General features: G+C 31.5%; 1 protein-coding gene across 1 annotated transcript; it reads left to right on the plus strand.

Annotated features, from left to right (window-relative positions):
- The first annotated feature begins 16,636 nt into the window (after positions 1-16,636).
- Positions 16,637-21,436, plus strand: ENODL18 (early nodulin-like protein 18). Its single transcript, XM_090306017.1, has 2 exons — positions 16,637-17,072; positions 20,594-21,436. Exons 1-2 carry the CDS (start codon positions 16,862-16,864, stop codon positions 21,100-21,102), a joined length of 720 nt encoding a protein of 239 aa, XP_090162143.1. The 5' UTR covers positions 16,637-16,861; the 3' UTR covers positions 21,103-21,436.
- Positions 21,437-22,769: the final 1,333 nt, after the last annotated feature.

A 22,769-nucleotide genomic window follows, 5' to 3' on the forward strand; every position in this document is an offset into this window, starting at 1 on the left:
TGCACAACGATTAGTTGTACACGTGTCAGAATCCTCCACGGTTGCATTGCTTATTTGCATCTTTCGATCGTGTGTTCGCATGCGGCGTTGTTTTTATTACTGCATGCGATTGAAGTTCAGCTCTAGATCGATTGTCGCATGCGCCGTCATTGCGTTAATCATCTATTCATTCCTGAATTATGGGCGCAATGCGAAGTAGATCCATTAATTTTTTTCTCTTGAGCCATGAACGCATACAGTGGCTAGATTTCTTGCAAAACAGACTTGAAATATTCTTTTCTACTATCGCAATGGTGTTAGTGGGTGCATTCACAACAATTTATAATTATTGTATTTCTTAGCCCATTTCCATACAATTGATGCAACTGTTGTAATTTCTCAGAAGACTTTACGGTAACCAAATAAACCAAGTAGTTGTTGGGAATGTTGTTTGCGGTAATAAAAATAAACAAATGCGGCGGAGTTTCAAAAAGAGTTGATAAAATGGAAGATGCAATGAGTATGCGGTGAACGAGTTGAGAAGGGTTTTAGCTAACACTTTCTAAGATGCATTCATGCTATACGATCATGCAACACACATACAATAGTAAACCATCTCTCGATGTGAATGCTACGGCTTCTAATGCTAGAACGCATGCGACATATGCGATAAGTCCATAGGACCTACACATAAGCCTCTATTCTTATTTATGCGATGACAAAATGACACACACACAAATAAGGCGACCACATAATATCATACCTATCTCTAGGGTGTATGCGATGCAGGTTGACAAACAGAGCTTATCTGTAAGTCCCTATCTCTTGTTTATGCAGTTCTAATCTTGCTCTCTCGAGTCTAGATTCTAACCTAGCTCTCTCAAGTCTCAAGTTCTTTCTTTAGACTCTCTCTCGAGTAGCTCTAAAGGGGTGTTGTACACAGCATAAAATAAGATAATCGCATGCAATGAAGATCCTAGGTCATGTTAGCTTAGTTCTTCTCAACCCATTCGATAAGCTTAGCTACTCATGTGTGCTAAAAGAGTGAATAGATGTAGAATAAAAACTTCCATTGTATAAATATAAAGTTGAAGTAAAAAATAACAATGCAAGAAGAGAATAAAGAGTCTGGTAGTAATCTCTTGCTTCCCAGGCTTTTACACTATCTTTTCTACTCGTGTTCAAAAGATAATCTTGCTCTTGCGAGAGTCGGCCCGCTCTCTGCTTTTTATGCCTCCAGGTTCTCTCTCGAGTTTCCCTGAGCAATCTTCTGGCATCTCGGCTCTTCTCTTGCTCTGCCTTAAAATAAAAAGGAAAACTATGGACAAGGCTAAACTATGAACTCACTGAACTAGTGAACTAGCTGAACAGTTGAACTCCTTTTCTGAAGGATGCCTTCGGTATTTATAGAGCTTCAGGGTGAAGGGCGGCTTCTCTCTTATGATTGCACAGATGGGATGGCTTTAATTCTCTGACTAATGCGTCGAATATTTGTCACCGAAAAGCTGAGTGTACTTATTATCATTAGCGGCTTGTCAACTGAATTCGGATTCAACCATCATCAGCTTTCTGTCCCATCGTGATTAATTATGCCTTTCACCCAGATGCGCCCACCAAGTTGTGTCGGCTCTATGCGACAATTCTTCTTGAGCAGATGTTTGCAACCACAAATCACCGCAAAGCCTTGTGGTAATGCTGCGCTCATCCATTGACTTCTTGTGATCGCGCTTTTCGCCTTGCGTCAATGCATATTCTGCATAAAAATACAAAAATTAACTGTTTCTATGCGATGAACGCATGTGACCGTAATGTTATGAACTTAATTCTTTTTGGACACAATCTAACATATTTTATCAACGCAAGCCAGTATTGTTTAAGAAATTAGCGCTGTAATAACGTGCATTTTTGCCCGTTATCAGCAAGGCATTGAAACTCAATGCATGCTAAAGTTTTGTGATGAAGCGTGGAAGGCTTAATGCTTGGTTGATATGTTAAGACTAAGCTATGCGTGGGCTAGGACCTGCATTGGTTTAGGAGTATGCGACCAAATGAGGGACACGATAGCCACTAAGTGAGCTATGCGTTGGCCAAGTTGGGTGATGCATTGTGTGAAAGAGGCATGCGGCCATGTGGTTACAAGCGTTGGCTTGGGATCTGACCGTTGCGTTGATAACCAAGAGGAAAGGATCAGCTTAGTGATTGATCAGTTAAGCCAGTTGTCATGCTCAGGTTTGTTGTTACCCCTTTAAGGATGAGGTGGCAGCTTGATATTAAAAGGTGATCATGCAGCTGCTAGTTTAAAAAAAAAGTTTGACTTCAAAGAGAGGGTTTGAGCAATTCACTCATGCAAATGGAGTAATTTTTGAGCCATTCAAACACTGAGCGTGTCTAGTTGCTGAGGTTGAATTGCTAGAAGGAAATTCAACAGGAATCAAGCTGGAGTGTGAGGAATCCACTGAAGGTTGAGCTCTCAGATAAGCTTGAGCCAGTCTTGATGATTTGAGGATTTCGATCCAACCATGAGGAATTCTGAGCTGAAATTTTAAGGTAAGCTTGGTAAGACATTTTAGACAAGTTTACTGCTAGAGAAAAGACCTGGAAAATGTGTGATTAAAATTGAAAATTGAATCTGGAATCTTGAACAAGCAGGCAGCTGCTTAGGTTGAACAAGCAAGCAGCTTGAGGGGCCTGACGATGATGCTGAGCGCATGCGTTGAAGGCTGAGTTGGTGCAAGACGCACTGAGAAACGTTAGACCATGCAACACATATTAAAACCATAAGAGCAAGCGCTGTGTGGGCGTTGAACCATGCATACAGGCGCACTAAGTGTTAGGCACAAGGTTGGTCGGAGCTTATGGGCGCAATCAGACGAAGGCATGAAGCATGCATTGATGTGCCATATGACGGATGCATGAGCTAAAAAATTAACGCAAATGTTGCTATGCGATGGGCAGTAGGCGTGGTTTGAAAGCTTGGGCGCATAGGAAGCTTGAACGCCTAAGGCAAGGCATAGACACATGGTGAAGAAGTTGCTGCCTATCCATGTTAAGGCCTAAGAATTTGGCTAAGTGTTCAACACACAGTGAACTTAGCATTGAAAGTTCAATATCAAACGGAGAAGTACATGAAGAGTATTGCCAAAGACAGTGAGTGACTTTAAATGCTTCAAATGTTTTAAGTAAATTACTAATGCTTTATGAATGTCTACCAATACATGTTTACTGAAAGCTATTTATGACAACTACTCTCAAATAGTTCCCAAGTAACGCATCTCTCATTAATGTTATGTTTATGCTATACTTTTCAATGATTATGAGGATGCATTAGTACAGAATATTTTAAGGCACCTAAGTCATTAAGAGATAAGAATATGCAAGTTCGGCATGAGTAGCTCAGTACTGAAGGACTAGATGAAAAGGTACTAAAGCTCAGACTTAGATTTGAATAGCTCAATACTTAAGGACATAGAGAAAGTATCCGAGCAGCTCAATACTAAAGGACATAGAGAAGGTATCTGAGCGGTAGTACCTAAGGTATGACGGTACTTATCTAGAACCACGTGCACCTAAGGAAAGTTGTTATTGGTAGTGTTGAGATTACTCCACAACAACTATGGATTGTCGTTGAGGGATTGAGAAAAAGGTTCTCTCTCAACTGAGGATGCAAATTATGTTTTTAGGAAGTTGAACAAAAAGGATTCCTTCCCAGTTAAGTAGTAATGTAGTTAAGCATGGTAAATAGTGAACAAGAGGGCCACTCTAAACTAAGGCATAGTCAGCAAAGCATAAAATTGTGCTATGTTATCTTAATGATTACATGAATAATAGTTACCAAGTTTATGTTTTTAGTTAAAGCTTTCAGTTTTACTATCAACTTTATGTATGAAAGTTATGTTTTAAGGTTAGTCACTTATTGGGCTTCTAGCTCATGTTTTCAAATGTTTTTCCTCTCAGGTAGCGGTCAGTTCCCAGAAGACAACTTTGTTACTGCTCTACCACTCAAAGACTCAGGTTGAAGGAAGCTTAATTGAGGACTCTGTATTTTTTAGTACACATGTGTCTATCATATAGGGACTAGTGTTCTATGTTGGGCTCACTAAGTTGTAATATACATGTATGAACAATGTTATGAAACCCTGTAATGTAAATGTGTTAAGTTCTGAATTAATTTGTTTAGTATGTTGATGAAATGTGCATGTATTCAGGGTTTTCGCAAATTAAATGGGTTAATTAAGGAGTAAGTGCCAGTAAAAGGGCTGATAACTGCTACAGTCACAACTCCATCAAGGTTAAGAGGGTAATCTGAAGCGGAGTGTGACATAATCTTTGTATTATCCTGTGTCTGTATGTAGATAATTTGTTGATCTTTGGGTCGAACTTACACGTCATAATTTATGTGAAATCTACATTAAGTGCAAACTTCGACATGAAAGACTTAGGAAAAGCGAGTGTAATCTTAGGCATAAAAGTGACTAGGTCTGAAAATGGAATTTCTTTGAATCAATCTCACTATGTATAAAAGATTATAAAGAAAGACAATTAAATGTAAACCAGCATGTACTCCTTATAACCCTAGTGTTAAGTTGTTCAAGAACACTGATGACAGTGTTAATCAATCTAAGTATGTGAGCATCATGGGCAGTTTAAGTCTTAGATATGTTGTTGACTGCACTAGGCTTGGTATAGTGTATGTTGTAGGTTTACAAGAAGACCTAGTATAGATCATTGAAATGTTATAAAAAGAGGTATGAGGTATTTGAAGAAAACCCAGAACTTATGATTACAGTATCAGAAGTATCTCGTTGTCCTGTAAGGATACAGTGATGCTGACTGGAACTCCCTCTTGGATGATTTAAAGGCTACAAGTGGTTATATCTTTAATATAACTGGCGAAGCTATCTCTTGGAAGTCCAAGAAACAAACTATCCTAGCCCAATCGACGATGGTCAAAAATGATAGCACTAGCAACAACTAGTGAAGAAGCAGGTTGGCTTAAAAGTTGGCTATCAGAGATTCCCCTATGGGAAAGGCCGGTACCAGCCATATTGATCCATGCGATAATACTACAGTAATCACAAAAGTTCATAACTATTCTACAACGGAAAGAAACGACAAATACGTTGTAAGCACAGTACCATTAGAGAGTTCCTCACTACTGGTGTAGTTAGAGTGGGTCATATACGAACTGATGAAAACTTGGTAGATCATTTGACAAAAGGACTGGCCAGAGAGAAGGTTTACAAAACCTCATGAAGGATGGGACTCATGCCTATAGAGAGATGAACCACTGTGAGGAAAATCCAACCTGTAGACTGGAGATCCCAAGAAACAGGTTCAATAGGTAATAATTGAACACAAGTGATATGAAGTGAATAATGCTAAAATGAACACAGAGTTCTCTTCCTATGACCTAAAGTTTGAGCATGATATCCTGAAGCATAAGGAAAGTTGAACTTATTTCTTAATGAGATCTATACTTATAAGAGTCTCACTCTTTACATTTTTTTTTCCTACTTTTTTATAAAAACCCCCTATCAATAAAATTTTAGAATAAAATATAATATTAAAATAAATATAATATAATATAATAATAAATGAATAAATATTAAAATAAATAAAACATAATATATAAATTAATTAAATTAACAAAATATGAAATAAGAAATGTATCTAAAATCTCCACTTTCTATAATTTTCATGGATTTTTTCCAATATGTATCTTCCAAAACCCGCCAAATGCTAACAAAATATGAAATAAGGAATTTATCTAAAATCTCCACTTTCTCCAATTTTCATGGATTTTGCCCAATGTGTGTCTTCAAAAACCCCACTAAATGTCACTATTTATAAGCAATTTGGCAAGTAGGAAGTGGATTACATGGAAATTAATAATGTGTAATGTTGAGATATATGGACAACACTTTGGGAAATAGGGGCATGATACATGATCAATGGACACTAATTAAGCATGAGCATTTATTGGGCATCTATTATCATAATATTTATAATACTCCCCCTTAGATGGTCACTATACATATGAAATATGTCTCATTAAAACCTTATTAAAAAAAAACCCATTGGGAAAAAAATTCCAGTAAAGAAAAAAAAGTACATATTTCATATAATTTAATACCCTTATAAAGAATACATTATATTTACTCCCAGTGGAAACATCATTTGAGATCTTTGAGCCGCCGCATTCCAATATTGTGCACAAATTTCTCAAAGGTTGTGGTTGGCACTGATTTTGTAACTAAGTCTACTAGTTTGTCCTTCGAACAAATTTGTTGTACAGTGATGTCACCATTTTCTTCAAGATCATAAGTGTAGAAAAGCTTTGGTAAAATATATTTTGTTCTATCTTCTTTAATATATCCTCTTTTGATTTGAGATATGCATGTTGTGTTGTCCTCGTATAATATTGCTGGAAGATTTTTACTAGAAGACAAACCACATGTTCCACAAATGTGTTGAGTTATTGATCTTAGCCATACACATTCTCGACCAACCTCGAAATTGCAATAATTTCAACATGATTTGAGGAAGTATCCATTATGGTCTGCTTCACTGATCGTCATGATATAAAGAATTTTCTCTACGTACTAAGTAACTTGTTTAAGATCTAGCTTGTATAAGTTATATAACTAACCTGCATCTTCAGAATCAACTAGATCATAATTAGATTCATTAAAACAAATAAATCAATGTAAACTAATTCTCAAATAAAACGTACCATATGTTTAACTCTACTCCATTATCCTCCTTTTGGAGGAATATCATATATATATATAACAAAATTATTGAAAATGACTACAAAGTGCACTGTATAAACTAGTCAAGCTATATAAGTGCACTTATTTCTCAAAATTTCTTCAGAACCTAACATTCTTCATCATCTTTCTAACATAAGATAATATATTCTTTTCACATCGAGTGAATGAACCATCATTGGAGTATTCAATGATGTACAATTCACAAAAGATATTTAATGTATAAATTGATACAATTCCATTTGCAAGCTAAGACAAATTTTATCATCTCAATTTCTTTCTTCAGAAATTCTATTGTCTTTGAAATCTCTTCAGGAGTTTCTGCTTAAATCATCAAAATATAGTAAATCTGAGGTTGTGGTTTCTTTATAAAATGATATGGATAAATAGGGTTATTGTTGTACCTCATACCAACAAATATTGAATAAAATGATTATATCACATTTGCCAAGAATATTTTATAAGAATCTCTATGATATATATATATAGCTATTGTTTTAATTTTTTAATTTTTTAATTTTATTTCATAATATAATTAATTTTAACTTTTTATTAAATTTTAAATAGAGAAATGTTAAAATATTTTTTTATTATTAAGTTAAATAACTAAAACAATAATAATGCTAACTTGTTACCTAAAAAGTGTATCGTTTCAATAGAAATACAAAAAGTTATTGATTTCAAATTAAAAAATTAAAAAGAAAAACTAATGGGCGGGGAATTTTTCCTCGCGAGGACCCGATCCCCAAACGGGATTCCTCGACCCTGAACCCGACTCCTTAAAACGGGGAATGGGTACATCCCCGGTCCCACCCCGCCCCGTTGCCAACCCTAGTACCTTTAATTCTTCAAGAATTTTCATAAATAAATATCATTATTAAGAGATTCATATAAATGTGGTATGACTGCATCCATAAGATGTATATTAAACTTTTCATATACAATCAGATAAATTGAATATCTCATGGTATTGTATATCGACCATTAAAGAATATATTTTCTCATAATTAATACCAGTCTATTGCGAGAACTATTGTGGGATTTGTCTCGCTTTATATCTTGTGACTTCACTTTATTTGTTTTATAAATACTCCACTTGTATCCCACATGTTTGACATTCTCTGATGTCTGGACTATTAGTCCTCACGATTTAAAAATTGAGTTTATTTATATTGGATTGTTTCTTTCCACGTGTCAATCCTTTCTATGTCGATATTTTTCATACTCACTTTCATAACTAATAACGTGAGTAATATTGTATGCAAAAATGTTGTCAACTTATATGGTTCCATAATTTATTGAGATCTCATTATTATCCTTGTTTACTTCAATATCCTTATAAGTACTCACATCTAGGATTTCTTCTAGAACATCCATATTCTCAATTGGGTCATTTATTGACTATTTCTTTTTTTAGTGATTTTTATCTTTGGAACTGAATGGTTTATATCAGGATGCCTCCTAAAGAGTAACGGAGGTGTGCGAAGGTAGGCTCAAGCTAAGATTCTACTCGTGAGCGTAATGGTATAAGCTGAGATCCCAAGTCTCCAAGTGGGCCCTCTTGGCCACCCGCGACCTTGGCTTTTTAGAGAATCCCGCTCCTGTGTCGTGGGACTTGTAGTTCGGCAGTCCACGTTCTACCGTATCCCGGACTCATTAGGGATAACTTACTGCATTTAATAAAGTAGTTGTAGCTAGTATATGTGACTTGGTCACTTTCTAACCATTTATAAAGTGCATTTGCTAACTGATTTGCTATATTTAAAATGAATTATTTTATAAATTTCAGATTCACATTGATCTGTATAGGGATCTAAATGAGACAATAAGAATGCATTTCATGCAATTTCTTTTTCCAACCTTTTAATTCCTCTCCTTAACGTTAGAAAAATTGTCTCATTAAAATGACAATCAACAAATCGTGCAATAAATTTATCACCCGTCAGGGATTCAAGATATTAATAATTCATGGGGAATCATATCCAACATATATTCCTAACCTCCTTTGAGGACCCATCTTAGTACATCGTGGGGAAGCAATTGAATACATATACTGCATATCCAAAAATTCCCAGATGGGAAATATTTGGGTCATGGCCATAAGCTAATTGTAATGGTGAGTACTTATAATAAGCTACTGGCCTAATGCGTACAAGTGACGCCGCATGCAAAATAGCATGTCCCCATATAGATATAGGAAGCTCAACTTTTATAAGTAATGATCTAACAATTAACTGCAAATGTTTTATGAATGATTCTGCTAGACCATTTTGTGTATGAACATGTGCTACATGATGTTCAAGACTTATCCTTATTGACATACAATAATTATCAAAAGCTTGGGATGTAAATTCACCATCATTATCAAGACGAATTGTCTTAATTATATAATCAGCAAATTGTGCTCCTTGACTTAATTATTTGAGCAAGTAATCTTGCAAATGCAAGTGTAATGACCCGACCCTCTAGGACTTAAGTTAGGCCATTACTAAATATATGCATGCATCGAACTCAAAACGACACTCAGTTATGGCGAAATAAATGCTATTTAAATAAGGTAAGTTTAAAAGACTTTCATTAAATTCAACTACTAAAACAATAGTAGGGTACCCATAAATCATAAAGGATGGTAAATGAGTCTGAAAAACGATTCTTAAAGTAAGTTTTAAACATCAAAACTAAAAGTTAAGATAAACATGAAAAGAACTCTAAATTTCATGATGTGAAAGCATAAAACTAGTCCCAATGGCTAGATCACAAATTTCGCTTGTCCATCGCTAGTGCATCTCTACCCTTACCTGAAACAACAACATGAGAAAGAATGAGTATAAAATACTCAGTAAGTAACTCCACCACTGGGGTCAGGTTGGGCATCTATGTTCTATAGATACCCACCTCTGGTGAAACATATAACTGCTCTAGTTCTCATGGGACACATATGCACATGAAATAAGAAGAAGACTGAGTTCTATCCTACTGTAGTTAAGTATGCCCACTACCTCGGTGAATCCCGAAGAAAGCACAAATTGGTGAATCTCGAAAGAAGCACAAACTGGTGAATCCCGAAGGAAGCACAAACTGGTGAATCCCAAAGGAAGCACAAACTGGTGAATCCCAAAGGAAACACAAACTAGTGAATCTCGAAGGAAACACAAAATCTAATGGGCATCTAACTAATCAGTAAGGACATTTGCACAGTCTCAACATCATAATCTGTAGAATCTATGACATACATATAAACCTCAACATCATGGCTCTAAAACATACACATATACCTCAACATCATGGTTCTACAACATACATGTATACCTCAACATCATCAGATCAAATACAACCATAGAAGCACATACCATCTCATACTAGCATTCAAGTGTCTATGTGCATAAATAAATAATTCGGATCTCGTAACAGAACATACTTTAATCATATTATATAATCAATCTTTTATGTTGTCATTCTACCATAACCTTCATTTAACATGCTAGTATACATCTAATGCCTGGCCCGTGGGCAGTTCCAGTAGTAAGATTACTTACCTTGATATTAGGTCAAACCAAAAAGCAATTGAATCTTTATGAAATTCTTGAATCCTTAATCAAGCCTAAACATAAACCAAGCTTTAAAATTAATAGTTAAGGCCAAATTCCAAACACCCAAATATTACAAAATATTTCCAGATTACCTTACCTAAGGTGTGGTCTAATTCGAATTCACCTTCCAAACCTCCAATTTTAAGTCCAAATAATTAGCAAACCAAACTCTTCTTCATCTTGAATGAAATTCTTGAATCAACCCCCTAATCATAATTTGAAATTAGGCTTACATGATTAAAGCTTGAATCAAATACATACTTCACTACCAATGTTTTAAATAAATTATCCATATGTAGCTTCGTCAAAAAAATCACTTCCAAATGACTTTACCAAAATTTCTCGATAACCAAAATTAATCCACAAGAGGGTCATAAAGCATAAAACTTACCAAAACTTGCTAAAACAAACTCCAATCACTGAACAACACCTCAATACCTTTACAAACTTGAATCTAAAGTTGAAACATAATGGGTATCAACCAATTGATGCCAAAAGTAAATAGGTATTCAAGAATCAACCGAAAACAAACCCAAACGGCAGAAATCTTACCCAAATCAATAGATCCAATGACTGCAAAAGCGAATGACACTTGAGCAGTGGTGGACGGAGGTCATGAAGAAGAAACTGACGTGGCGGCTTTGGGCGGTGTCAGACGGGCTCACGAACGTGAGGAAGAAAAGGAGGTAGGGTTTGACTTTTTATTAAAAAAAAAAAAACAATAACAATAATAATAAAACAAAAAGGGAAGTAAATATAATTACGTTTAATTCCTTTCCATTTTATACTATTAAATTTCTTTCTGTTTCAAAAGAAAATTAATTCCTGCCATTAATTTTCCATTTCAATTTCAAATTGAATAATTTCACACCAACAATTAAATTCCCGCACTTATACTTGAAGTCCAAAATTCCAAAAATGCCCTCCAACTAATAACAATTACTAAAATTCCAAATAATAAAGTTACTGAAATTACATTATTACTAAAAAAAATGTGTGGGGTGTTACATTCTTCCCTTCTCAAAGAACTTTCGTCCTCGAAAGTTCATTTTTGAAAAAAAAAAAAAATCCGAGGGTATTACAGCAAGATTTCGACTTGAGTATTATCTGCTGGATGCATCTATTAATACCATAAAATAGCTAAATGATCCACTTGATGGGTTAATAGGTCCACATATATCACCATGAATTCGTTCTAAAAATGTAGGTGATTCAATCCCCACTTTAATTTGTGATGGTCTAATTATCAGTTTTCCTTGAGAATAAGCATCACATGATAATGCATTAGATTGAAGAATCTTTTGGCTCTTCAATAGGTGTCCATTTGAATTCTCAATAATTCTTCTCATCATTATAGACCCTAGATGACCTAATATGTCATGTCAAATTGTAAATATGTCTGGATTCATGAACTTTAGGTTCGTTGTTGCATATATTTTAATTACTCGTATATGAGTATAATATAATCTAGAAGATAAAGTAGGCAACTCTTTCAATATACGTTTTTCATATGAGACAGTAGATATGATATAAAGATATTCCATATTATTCTTTCTATCAATCTCAATATGGTAACCATTGCAATGTCTATCTTTAAAACTAAGTATATTTCTCTTTGATTGACTAGAGAACTATGCATTGTCAATTGTAAATTTCGTTCCTCTAAGCAAAATAATATTTGCTTTTCCAAATCCTTCAATCAAGTTTGCAAAACATGATACTGTATTGACTTTTATTTCCAACATTGTCAATTTGAAAAAATATTTTCTACTTGTAAGTATTGTATGTGTAGTTGCACTATCCTCCAGACATCGATCTTCTTTACTCGTTTTTTAGTCACTCAACATATGAAAATGATCCAGGTTTCTTCACTAAAAGAAAATAATTGCAATAAGAAAAACAGCATTTGGAATATACAAAGGTTAATATTCACTAAGAGGAAAAAAAACATGAAGATGAAAAAAACAACATTAAATCAAGATATTTTCAAAGTTAAAGGAAACATTTGATGTTTCATCAATTCTGCTGATTTTCTCTTTAGAAGATTCAAAAAAATCCACCACATCCAAATTTTTCATATGGGGATGGGTCAAATACGTCATTTGTATGCAAAATTTGTTTCCACATTTTTTTTTCTTTTTCCTTGAGGGATGCTTGATAGAGATCAACTAAGTGTTTTGGCGTACGACAAGTTCGTGACTAATGCTCAATCATTCTGCATCAGAAACATTATTTTCAACACTTTTTTAACTCTTATCTTATAGAGTTTTTCCTTTATGATCATCAATTTGTGTGATTCTTTTGAAATTTGAATGATCAGAATGACCACCACGAAAATTATAATTATTTCTTTTTCTGTCACAGTCACGACCTCGACCATGATTATTATTATTAAAATTCACAGCATGCACTTCAGGGAATGTTGTTGTTTCAGTTGGTCGAGAATCATGATTTTTTCATCCACGATTATTAAATTTTGCAACATTGACTTCAGAAAATGTTGTTGCTCTAGTTGGTTGAGATTTATATTTTTTTAATCAATACTCGTTATTCCATTCAGCTACGAGAAGACATTAGGTGAGTGCATAATACTTTTAAAATCTCTCTCGATATTGCCACTGTAAGAGCATATCCAAAATGTAGAAAAATGTCTTCTCTAACATCTTGATTTGAAATTTTGGAGCCTCAAGTGCATCCATTTACGATGAGCTTTAGGAAGAAAAAATATTTTCTCATGATCACATTTTTATGGCATCCAGGTGTATTTTGGCATCAAGCACTAATAACAAATCATTATTACCACTAATATTAAATGCTACAAATTCTAATTTTATAATATTTTCATAGTAACACTATTACAAAATATTGTAGTTATATTATAAATTTAATATATATCAAATATGTAAAACAACATTTAATTTATTAATTATAACAAAGAGGAAAAAACCGACATATCTTTAGGACCTACCTTCAGTGGAGGAAATGAAAGAAGCTCTTGCTAATAACGTGTTATGAACTTAAGAAGCACAACGGGAACATGGATACCGATAAAATATAATATTCAAATAAATAAAACATAATATATAAATAAAAAATAAAATAAAATAACAAAATATGAAATAAGGATTTTCTCTAAAATCTCCACTTTCTCAAATTTTCATGGATTTTGCCCAATGTATGTTTCCAAAACCTACCAAATGCCACTATTTAGAGACAATTTGGCAAGTAGGAAGTGAATTACATGGACACTAATAATGTGTAATGTCGAGACATGTGGACAACATTTTGAGAAATTGAGCATGACACATGGTCAATGGACGCTATACATGAGCATCTAATGGAGATCTATTGTCATAATATTTATAATAATGATATATTTCTAAATATACATTACTTTTTAATTTATTTAGAGATAAGAACATACTCATATGCATGAAGTGATTTGTTTAAATTATCAAATCTAAAATGAAAAAACATTTACTTTTAAAATAAACATTAATTATTTGGTGAGGGTATAGATCTAATAATCAACATGCACATCAATCATGTACGATTTATCATAAATTAAGACTTTTTTCAATAAAATTAGATACCAATATTCTGATATATTCCGTTCAACCGCCCCAATTATCGCAGTTGGTGGAACTGGAACTGGAAGCCTTCTAATTAAAAAATAAGGAGCCGATTAAGCGACATAATCAGACTTTAACATTCCACTTAATATCTATATATACTCTGATTACCGACACCTTCTTTTTTGCTTTATTTATTCTCTCTCTTCCCTTTTGGAATTTGATTCGCACTCTACTTTACTCACATAATATTTTATTACTTTTTATTTTTATTTTCCAAGTTAAGATTGTTTGCTTCATTGACTGGTTAACCAGCGGGCAACTGTTTATTTATTTATTTATTTTGAAAAATGAGCTAGTTTATTAATTATTACCTCTTATGGATAGTAAATATGAATCTCCCTCTTTACATCTATAATGTAATATTTTATTGGGAAAAAAACACTATTTCCCTAATATTTTCCTTTTTTTTTTTCAATGTCATACATTTTTTTAGTATAATAATTGTGTGGATAAAGGATTGGACTTTCGATTTCACTATGAAGGATAAGCTCACCCTAACTAGAAAATGATTAGTTTGACAAGAAGAAGTTTAAAATATTGTTTTAATTCGTATATTTTAGAACATTTTTTTTAATTTTAGTACCTATACTTTCAAATGTTTAATTTTAGTTTTGACCTTTTTAATAGATGATAAATTTTGTCTCTATTATCAATTTATCGTTAATTTTTTAAAAACTTGTTATCTATTTACATATTTACTACCAATTTTGAAAACATATTTGTATATGTTGTATATTTTTTTTCATGAAAATTATTACTTAGGTAATTTCAATAAAAATTAAGTTAGAGTGGTTAAATTTAGCCATGATTGAAAGTAAGTAACTAAAATTAGACATTATAAAATACAAAAAACTAAAATAGAGCAAATTCATAATACATGAACCAATATCATATTTAACCTATTAATAACGAGTGATTTGAACCATTATGCAAATCAAACAATAGTTGGTATAAATCAATGTCAACATTAAATGATGATCTCTCGTATTCTAAACTATTGAAAAGAATAGCAAAATTTGCTTAAATATTTCTTCAAACGAAAAGATTTAACATCCCTTGGAAAGTGACAAAAGAATTAACATAATGTGCAATAAACAAATATGCACTGATTATAAACAAAAGGCTCGTGGATGTACTTATTGTGAAATGGCAAGTTTATTTATTTATTATTTTGATTTACTACTCAAAAACAAAGATTTGGATCTTCTATTCTTTGTCACCAATATATTGTTTATGCCCGTTGAATATTCATTGTTGGTACGGTGCCTCTGATCTATAACAAAGTTAACAATAGAAAGAAAACATATATTTATTATTTTTTGGATTAAAATATTATTTTAAAGAAAATGTTCGTATATAAAAAATGTCAAACTATTTACAAAAACAGCAAAAAAAAACACTACGTTAGAAAGTACAATATATCAGCGATAGACTTCTATCAGTTTCTTCACTGATATCTTGAACAATGTACTTTTAAATATCTAGTTTTAGTATTTGTACTTTCAATAAAAAATCTTTAATTTGACCTTTTATAATTAATTTGTATCGAAATTGGATAAATCTCTATGTCAGAAAATATATATAAACATGTTTTTAGAATTTATAGTGAAAATGTTAATATGTTAAAAAAAAAAATTTAAAAAGTGAATAACAAATGAGTGGACTAAAATTAAGAATTATATAAAAATTAAAACTAAACATTAAAAAAATTTATGAAGCAAATTACATTTAGTGAGTGCTATTACATTTAGAGAGTGCTATCATTTGTAATTCAAATGAAAATAGTCTTCATCCCAAATATAAATACAATTAATTATAACTCATTAGCTTGCACATCAAACACAACATACTATAATCTACTATGAAGCACAGATACTTCATGTGAGATAAAGAATCAATATCAGACACGTATCGGATACAGATACTTCCAAATATTTTTCAGATACATATTTAACATGCGATTTAACGTATTTCTACGAGTACTTTTTTCAAAGAAAAAAGACAAGTAACTCATCTAATCTTTCCCAATTTAAAACTAGACAACCTATTTAAAAAAACTTACTACTAAGTCCAAAACTAAAAGGAAGAAAAAAAAAACGAACCAAACCTTAAACTAGAATCATCTAATCCTCATCTTCACATTTGAGTCCCCACAAAGTCTACCAAAATATAAACCATCTGGATATCTTCAACAATTCAATGAAGAAGTTATTCGTTAATCTTCATACTTCTTCTTATTTGCAATATGAGTCACTTTTCTATTGCATTTTATCAACTATTGTACTTCAACATCTTAGATATTACTTTTTTCTATTGTATTTCAGTGTTTGTATTCTATTTTGTACTATTGTTATTAACTTGTATGTTAAAATTATCTATATCATATATTTTTTTTAAAGAAAAAAATGCATCTTCAACATATCAGTATCCTTGGTTTTTAGAAATATATATTTAAAATATATATTAAAAAATGACATATCCTTAGACATATGTATATCTTAGTTTTTTTGAAAATGACGAATCGTCGTATCAGATCGTATTCGTATCGTGTAGCCATATCAATATCTGTGTTTTATAGATAATCTAAAGTAGTTTCCTCATCAACCATGGAATATTACAATCCACTCACCAATTATAATAATTAACTTTTGAAACCAAAAATATCTTGGTTTGTAATATAGCATAAGCAAAAATAGTGGGAGTAATTAGAGGGGAAATGAAGGGTATATTAGAAAATGGACTAAAAAGAATATATAGCTGGCAGCACAAGAGAAGCATGGTTTTTCACTAGTGGAGACTACATTACATCCCTCCAGCAGAGCCAAAAATCTCTCTCAGTACTTCTCATTCATTTCCAACAATTCACAAATCCCTAGAAGAAGAATTAATGGAACACAGAAAGTACAGAGCCGATCTTCTTTCATCCGTCTTCCTTGTCCTCTTCCTTTTCCTCTCCCTTTCCGGTCGATCCGCCGTTCACGCCTACAAGAACCACACCGTCGGGGACTCCCTCGGCTGGTTCGACAAATTGGAGAAACCTGCCGTCGATTACCAAGAATGGACCGCCGGCAAGACCTTCAGCCTCGGTGATTTTCTAAGTAAGTTCGAATTCTTTCTTTTCTCTAAGCTTCGTGATTCCTTTGCTCTCTCTGTTAATTCCTGTTTTGATTTTCGATTTGATCGTTTCCTAAACTGATCTCTGGATATTTCGAATTCTGTTTTTGATTTTTGATTGATCGTTTCACACGAACTCGAAATTTCGGATCTCTCTCCTCTCTAAGAACTCGTAAATGTCAAGTGATTCGATTTTCTGTCTTCGCTTTTATGAATCCGCTCGTTCAAGTTTAGCATCTTTTTGGTTTTGAATACCAAATTTCTCTAGTTTTCGTTTGATTCTATCGTTTTCTTTAAAATGTGTGGTCCATGTGCATTATTTCTTGATGTTCCCATCGATCTCTCTAGTTTTTTGTGTATTTTCTTTTCAGTCAATTGATAACTGTTACCTAATTAATTAAATGATTTCTAAATGTTTAAAATAACTTTTATTTTCCTCCAAAAAGAAAAAGAAATAAAAAAGTCTCTCCAATGTCTCAAATGTTCATTTTAGCACTCTAATTTGAATACATTATAAATTTAGTACATACTATGATTAATTTTTTCAAATCTTTTAAATTAATTGTTTTATTATAAAATTTTCAAATATATTCATTAATATTAGGATAATTGTTGTATAAATAAATGAGTGTTTTTATCCATTAGTAATCTCATCACAGTCTATCGCGATAGATATGGATATTTTATTATATTTATAAATAAATTTGTTTATTTTTTTTATTTGAAAATAAGTAATATAATTATTATTATCATTAATCAATTTCAATAAAAGTTAATTTCAGATTGAAGTTAAAATTTATTAAACTTATAATCGAATAAAATTGACTTTGGGGAGATCATTTTAACCCAACTCTTATTCTATAGGTGTGAAATTTATCGGCTCTAAATCATAGATTTGAATAATTCCCACTCATGCAATTACAATATTATCAAAGACCAATAATAATGCGATGATGATTTCTATTATTAGCATTATTTCAATACTTTATAATGTTTGCGTCATATTCAAACCAACCAATTTTATCATAATCATAATTAATAACTTTATTGAGTAACTTTTCTTTGAAGGTCGAGTTTTTAATATAATATTCTAAAATATAAATAGTAAGTTGAAATTTCATTTATAGTTGGTGTTTTTATCTGAAAAAAGACTAAGAAAATATGGTTTCTTTTCTGAAAATGGGGTTTTCGCTTTTGGTCAGTTTTGGATAGTAATTGATTCAAAAGGAGAAAGTTCAATAATAGAGAAAACTCATTTTATAATTTTTTTTTAAAGAAAAAAACTTATTATCCAGCTAAAAATAAAAAAAAAATAATAAAAAATAAAAAAAAAAAATAGAAGGCACCAACCGTACGGTACCCCGTGTTTTTTTTTTTTTTTTTTTGGAGAATGATTCTGACAGCTAAACTAACATGACGGTGTCTTTGTATATATTGGTTTTGGTTAGATTACAAATTTATTTTTGTAATTTGATTTTTTTAAAAAACTATCAGATTTAATATTAGACATCAAATTATCTAATTTATATACAATTGATTAATTAAATTTTCAAAATTTTAAACCTATCATAAATACTTTTAATATAAAATTAGAAGTATAGAGGTCTAATAAATATTTAAGAATGAAACAAATTAAGGGACTACTTGGAGAGCTAGAATATAACCAGAATTACTAAAAATCAGAAGAGTATGGTAAAGTATGAATAATGTAAGAGAACAAAAATGAAATCATAAAGTATAAAAATAATAAAAAGAAAATTTGATTGAAAATTATTGGAGCGAATGAGTTATATGTTACGAATCATGTGCAAAATGTTTAATTTAAATATAAGTTTTTTATTACATTACGTTACAATCCAATCTATTAAAGATGGCAAAACACCCTAAGTACAAACATTTAGATTAATGGATTAATTTGACTTTATTTTTCATTTCCTTTTTCTTTCTAATTTTTCTACCATGCACGCAATTGTGGTATTCTCACTATAACTCGTGACACGTGTTCGGCTACAATTGGATGTTAAGAGAAATGTCGGCAGTGGCCCTGCATGTGACTGGCATGTCATCCATGTGCCGTCTTGTTGTAAAGCTGTAAACTTTGAAGACCGTAAAAACTTTATTGTTCCTTTCTTTTTTAGTTACAAAATATTTTTATTGGTTTTTTTTCTTTAGTACAAAAACTTGGTGAAAAATTTGAATTTTATGCGTATTAACTTTGTTAAGTTGTAAATTTGCTTTCTATGATTTATAAGAACTTAAAATTCAATCCATATGGTTTGTAAATTCGAATTTAGTTCTTTATGTTGGATAAAATTTTCATATATAGTCTTTACATAAATTTTTTTTCGAACTATAAGACATGATGATTTTATCAAACAATAACTATTTATAAAGTTTTATCGGATCATAAAAATTAAATTATAAGTTTGAAAATTATAAGGACTAAATTTTAATTTTTTCTAAATATATGGACTTAGTTTGTAATTTAACCCAATAACTTTCTTTCAATTAGTATTTGGTGTCATCAAATTTTATGCCTACTTGGAAAGTAGGTTCCGAAATTTGAAAAATATGAAGAATATATTTGATAACTATTTGGTTTTTTATTTTAATATTTTATATTAAGTTTATAATTTATAAATACTGCTTCTACTTTTATTTATTTTTATTTTTAGGGGTGTTATTGCAATCAAAGTAAGTTTCTAAAAGTAAAGAAAAAGATTAAAAGTTATTTTGTTTTGAAATTTTAGATATGAATACAAATATTTACTTCAAACTATGAAAACTATTGTCAAGAAGTTACAAGAAAATATGTACCATTTAAAAAAACCAAAAACTGAAAATCACATTAAAAAGATTCGAAGTAATTAGTCTGACGCAAAATATTTTTCAAATTGGTTTTGATGATATCGAATTTGATGCCTAATGGAGATGAGTTCGTGAATTTCAAAAGTAAAAGCTTTGTTTGATAGTGGCTTGATTTTTTTTCTTTTGAAAAGTATACTTATTTTCTTACGAGTTCTTTAATATAGTTTTTATCTATTTCTAACTAAATAAAACAAAATTAAGTTTTTTAAAATTATTTTTTAATTTTCAAAATGTAGCTTGGTTTTTTTTAATACTCCTACAACATAGATAATAAGAAAAAACTATAGATAATTAATGTTTTTTTAGCTTAATTTTTAAAAACCAAAACTTTATCAAAAGCAGATAACACAAAATTGAAAGATTCGAACTAAAGAGAACTTATTATAAGTTTTCTAAAGTCTGAATTATAGTAGAAATGTTGCATGGTAAAAATATTTTGTAAAAATGAAACAAATGTAAGAACTATATATTGATAATCCATTTCACCTTAGATATACCAATGACATATTTTATCAATAATACATAAAAATATATTTTTTAGAAAGTAGTAATGCTTTATCTTATTCCGTTTTTTAATAAATTCATAATTTGAGGGTTGAAAATAATTTTAGAAAACGTTGTGTTATTGATTTTGCAGTTTTTAACACGGACAATAATCACTCGGTTGTTCAAACATACAATTTCACCACATACAAGCTTTGTGACTACGACGATGCATCCGAAAACGACACGACGGAATGGTCTGCCACCGACCCGTCGGCAACCACTCCGTACGCCGTGACGGTGGCCGTCCCACTGGTGAAAGAGGGGACCAATTATTTCTTCTCCGGCAACTACGACGGAGAACAATGCCAAAATGGCCAACAATTCAAAATAAACGTCACTCACGGACAGGGCCTCCCAAAAAGCATGAGTGATTCTTCCGACGAAGCTCCGGCTCCAGTAGCTCCCGACACCGGCGACCAAACCGAATCTGCACCTGACACCATTGTCCCTTCCAGCTTCGACAATCCTCGAAACGACGTCGCTGATAACGACAAGGAAGCTTCGGGCTCCATTTCTTTATCGCCTTGCTTCAAGATTAATGAGCTTTTCTTCTTGTTAGCTGGTATTGCCTCTGCCTGCTTTTTTCTTTATACCGAGTGATTTTGTTTTATTACCTTTTATTTATTTTTTATTTAATTATCACGGTCTTTAATATTTAAATAATGTGGGTCTTTTTTACTCGGGGTTCAAGTAAAGTAATATATATATATATATATATATCTACATATATAGTTAGCTCCTAGTTTTTTTTTTTTTTTTTAAAAAAAAGATTTTCTTCCCTCTTTTGTGAATTTATATACGGAATATATATTGTCTTTTCACAATATATATAGGTGGACAAACCAAACCTTAGTCTTTTTCATGTTGATAATACAAGTACTGTCACTTGAATTATATTTATGTTGGTAATAATGTATTTGTAATTATTTATTCATTGTTTTTCTCTGTGCTGGACCTTTCTTTCAAAATTTAATCATATGTTAAAATTGATTTAATTTACCTTAGCTTAGTTTTGAAACACATAGTTCTCTTTAATTTGTGAGAGAGCATATATTATATAGAACCAACATGGCACTTCATCAATAGTACAGTGGAACAAACAACCTAAAAGGTAATCAATATTGCTTCTTTATTTATTATTTTTTTTAAAGAATAGAATACTTATTGAATTGAAATATTATATTGGGTGTGAAGATTTGAACGGTATATTAAGAAAATATATTAATTGAAGTGTTTAAGTTATACGGGTTAATTTTGAGGTTAATTAATCATATCACTACAAGAATTTTGGGAAATCGACATTAAAGGGCTTTAATGTCGGTCGATAACCAACATTAAAGATAGTGTTATTAAAACCCTTCAATGTCCGTTTAAAGACAACCGACATTAAAGGGCTTTAATAACAGTTTTTAATATCAATTGCAATCAACATTAAAGCCTTTTAATGTCGTTTGTCAACTGACATTAAAGTCCTTTAATGTCGGTTGAAGCATAGAATCCATCTCCGTTTTTTTCAATTATTGTCCATTTTTTTAAAATTCCGTTGTCGAATCCATCTTTAATATCGGTCAAAAAGTTAAAAATTTATGTCTTTTGTTGGGTCAGATGTCCATCATTGTTTTTTTATTAAAATATATAAAAATTATTCATTATAATGCGTGCCTGTTATATTCTGCATGGCAAGCGAACAATATTTTTCTTCTACCTATGAATTCACTGAACTCAAACCTGAAATATAACAATAGACAAAACAATACACTCTACCACAAAACTAAATGCAAAGTTACCTGCAATGAAGCACACTTCTATAATAATTTATCCACAAACAAGAATTAATATTTCCAATCCATTCTATAAGTACTCATCAAATATGAAATAAACACACTAACTAACATTTGTATATCGATAACACACTTTCATAGAACAATAATTATAATTATCAACCACCTCTATAATAATCATTTCTCTCTTTCACAAATATCAATTAGTACTTCCATGAATACTTACACCAAGTACCCCATAAAAAAAAAAAAAATTATACATAAATCTTCAAATAAACAAATCATGGTTAGATAACAATTTGTCTATCCACAAACCAACGATTATTACTTCAGATTCATTCTAAACTTGCATATTTTACTCAAAACTTGTCAAGATTCATTCTAAGCTAGCATTTACATTATATTCAGACAAAAAAAAAGAAGTACATCCTTACACAAATCGGCCAACAAATCTTGCCCATTGGGTTCGAATTACGTTAATCTCTC

Source organism: Benincasa hispida, chromosome 10 (assembly GCF_027475165.1).
Source record: "Benincasa hispida cultivar pf3 chromosome 10, pf3_genome.v1.1, whole genome shotgun sequence".
Lineage (NCBI taxonomy): Eukaryota > Viridiplantae > Streptophyta > Magnoliopsida > Cucurbitales > Cucurbitaceae > Benincasa > Benincasa hispida.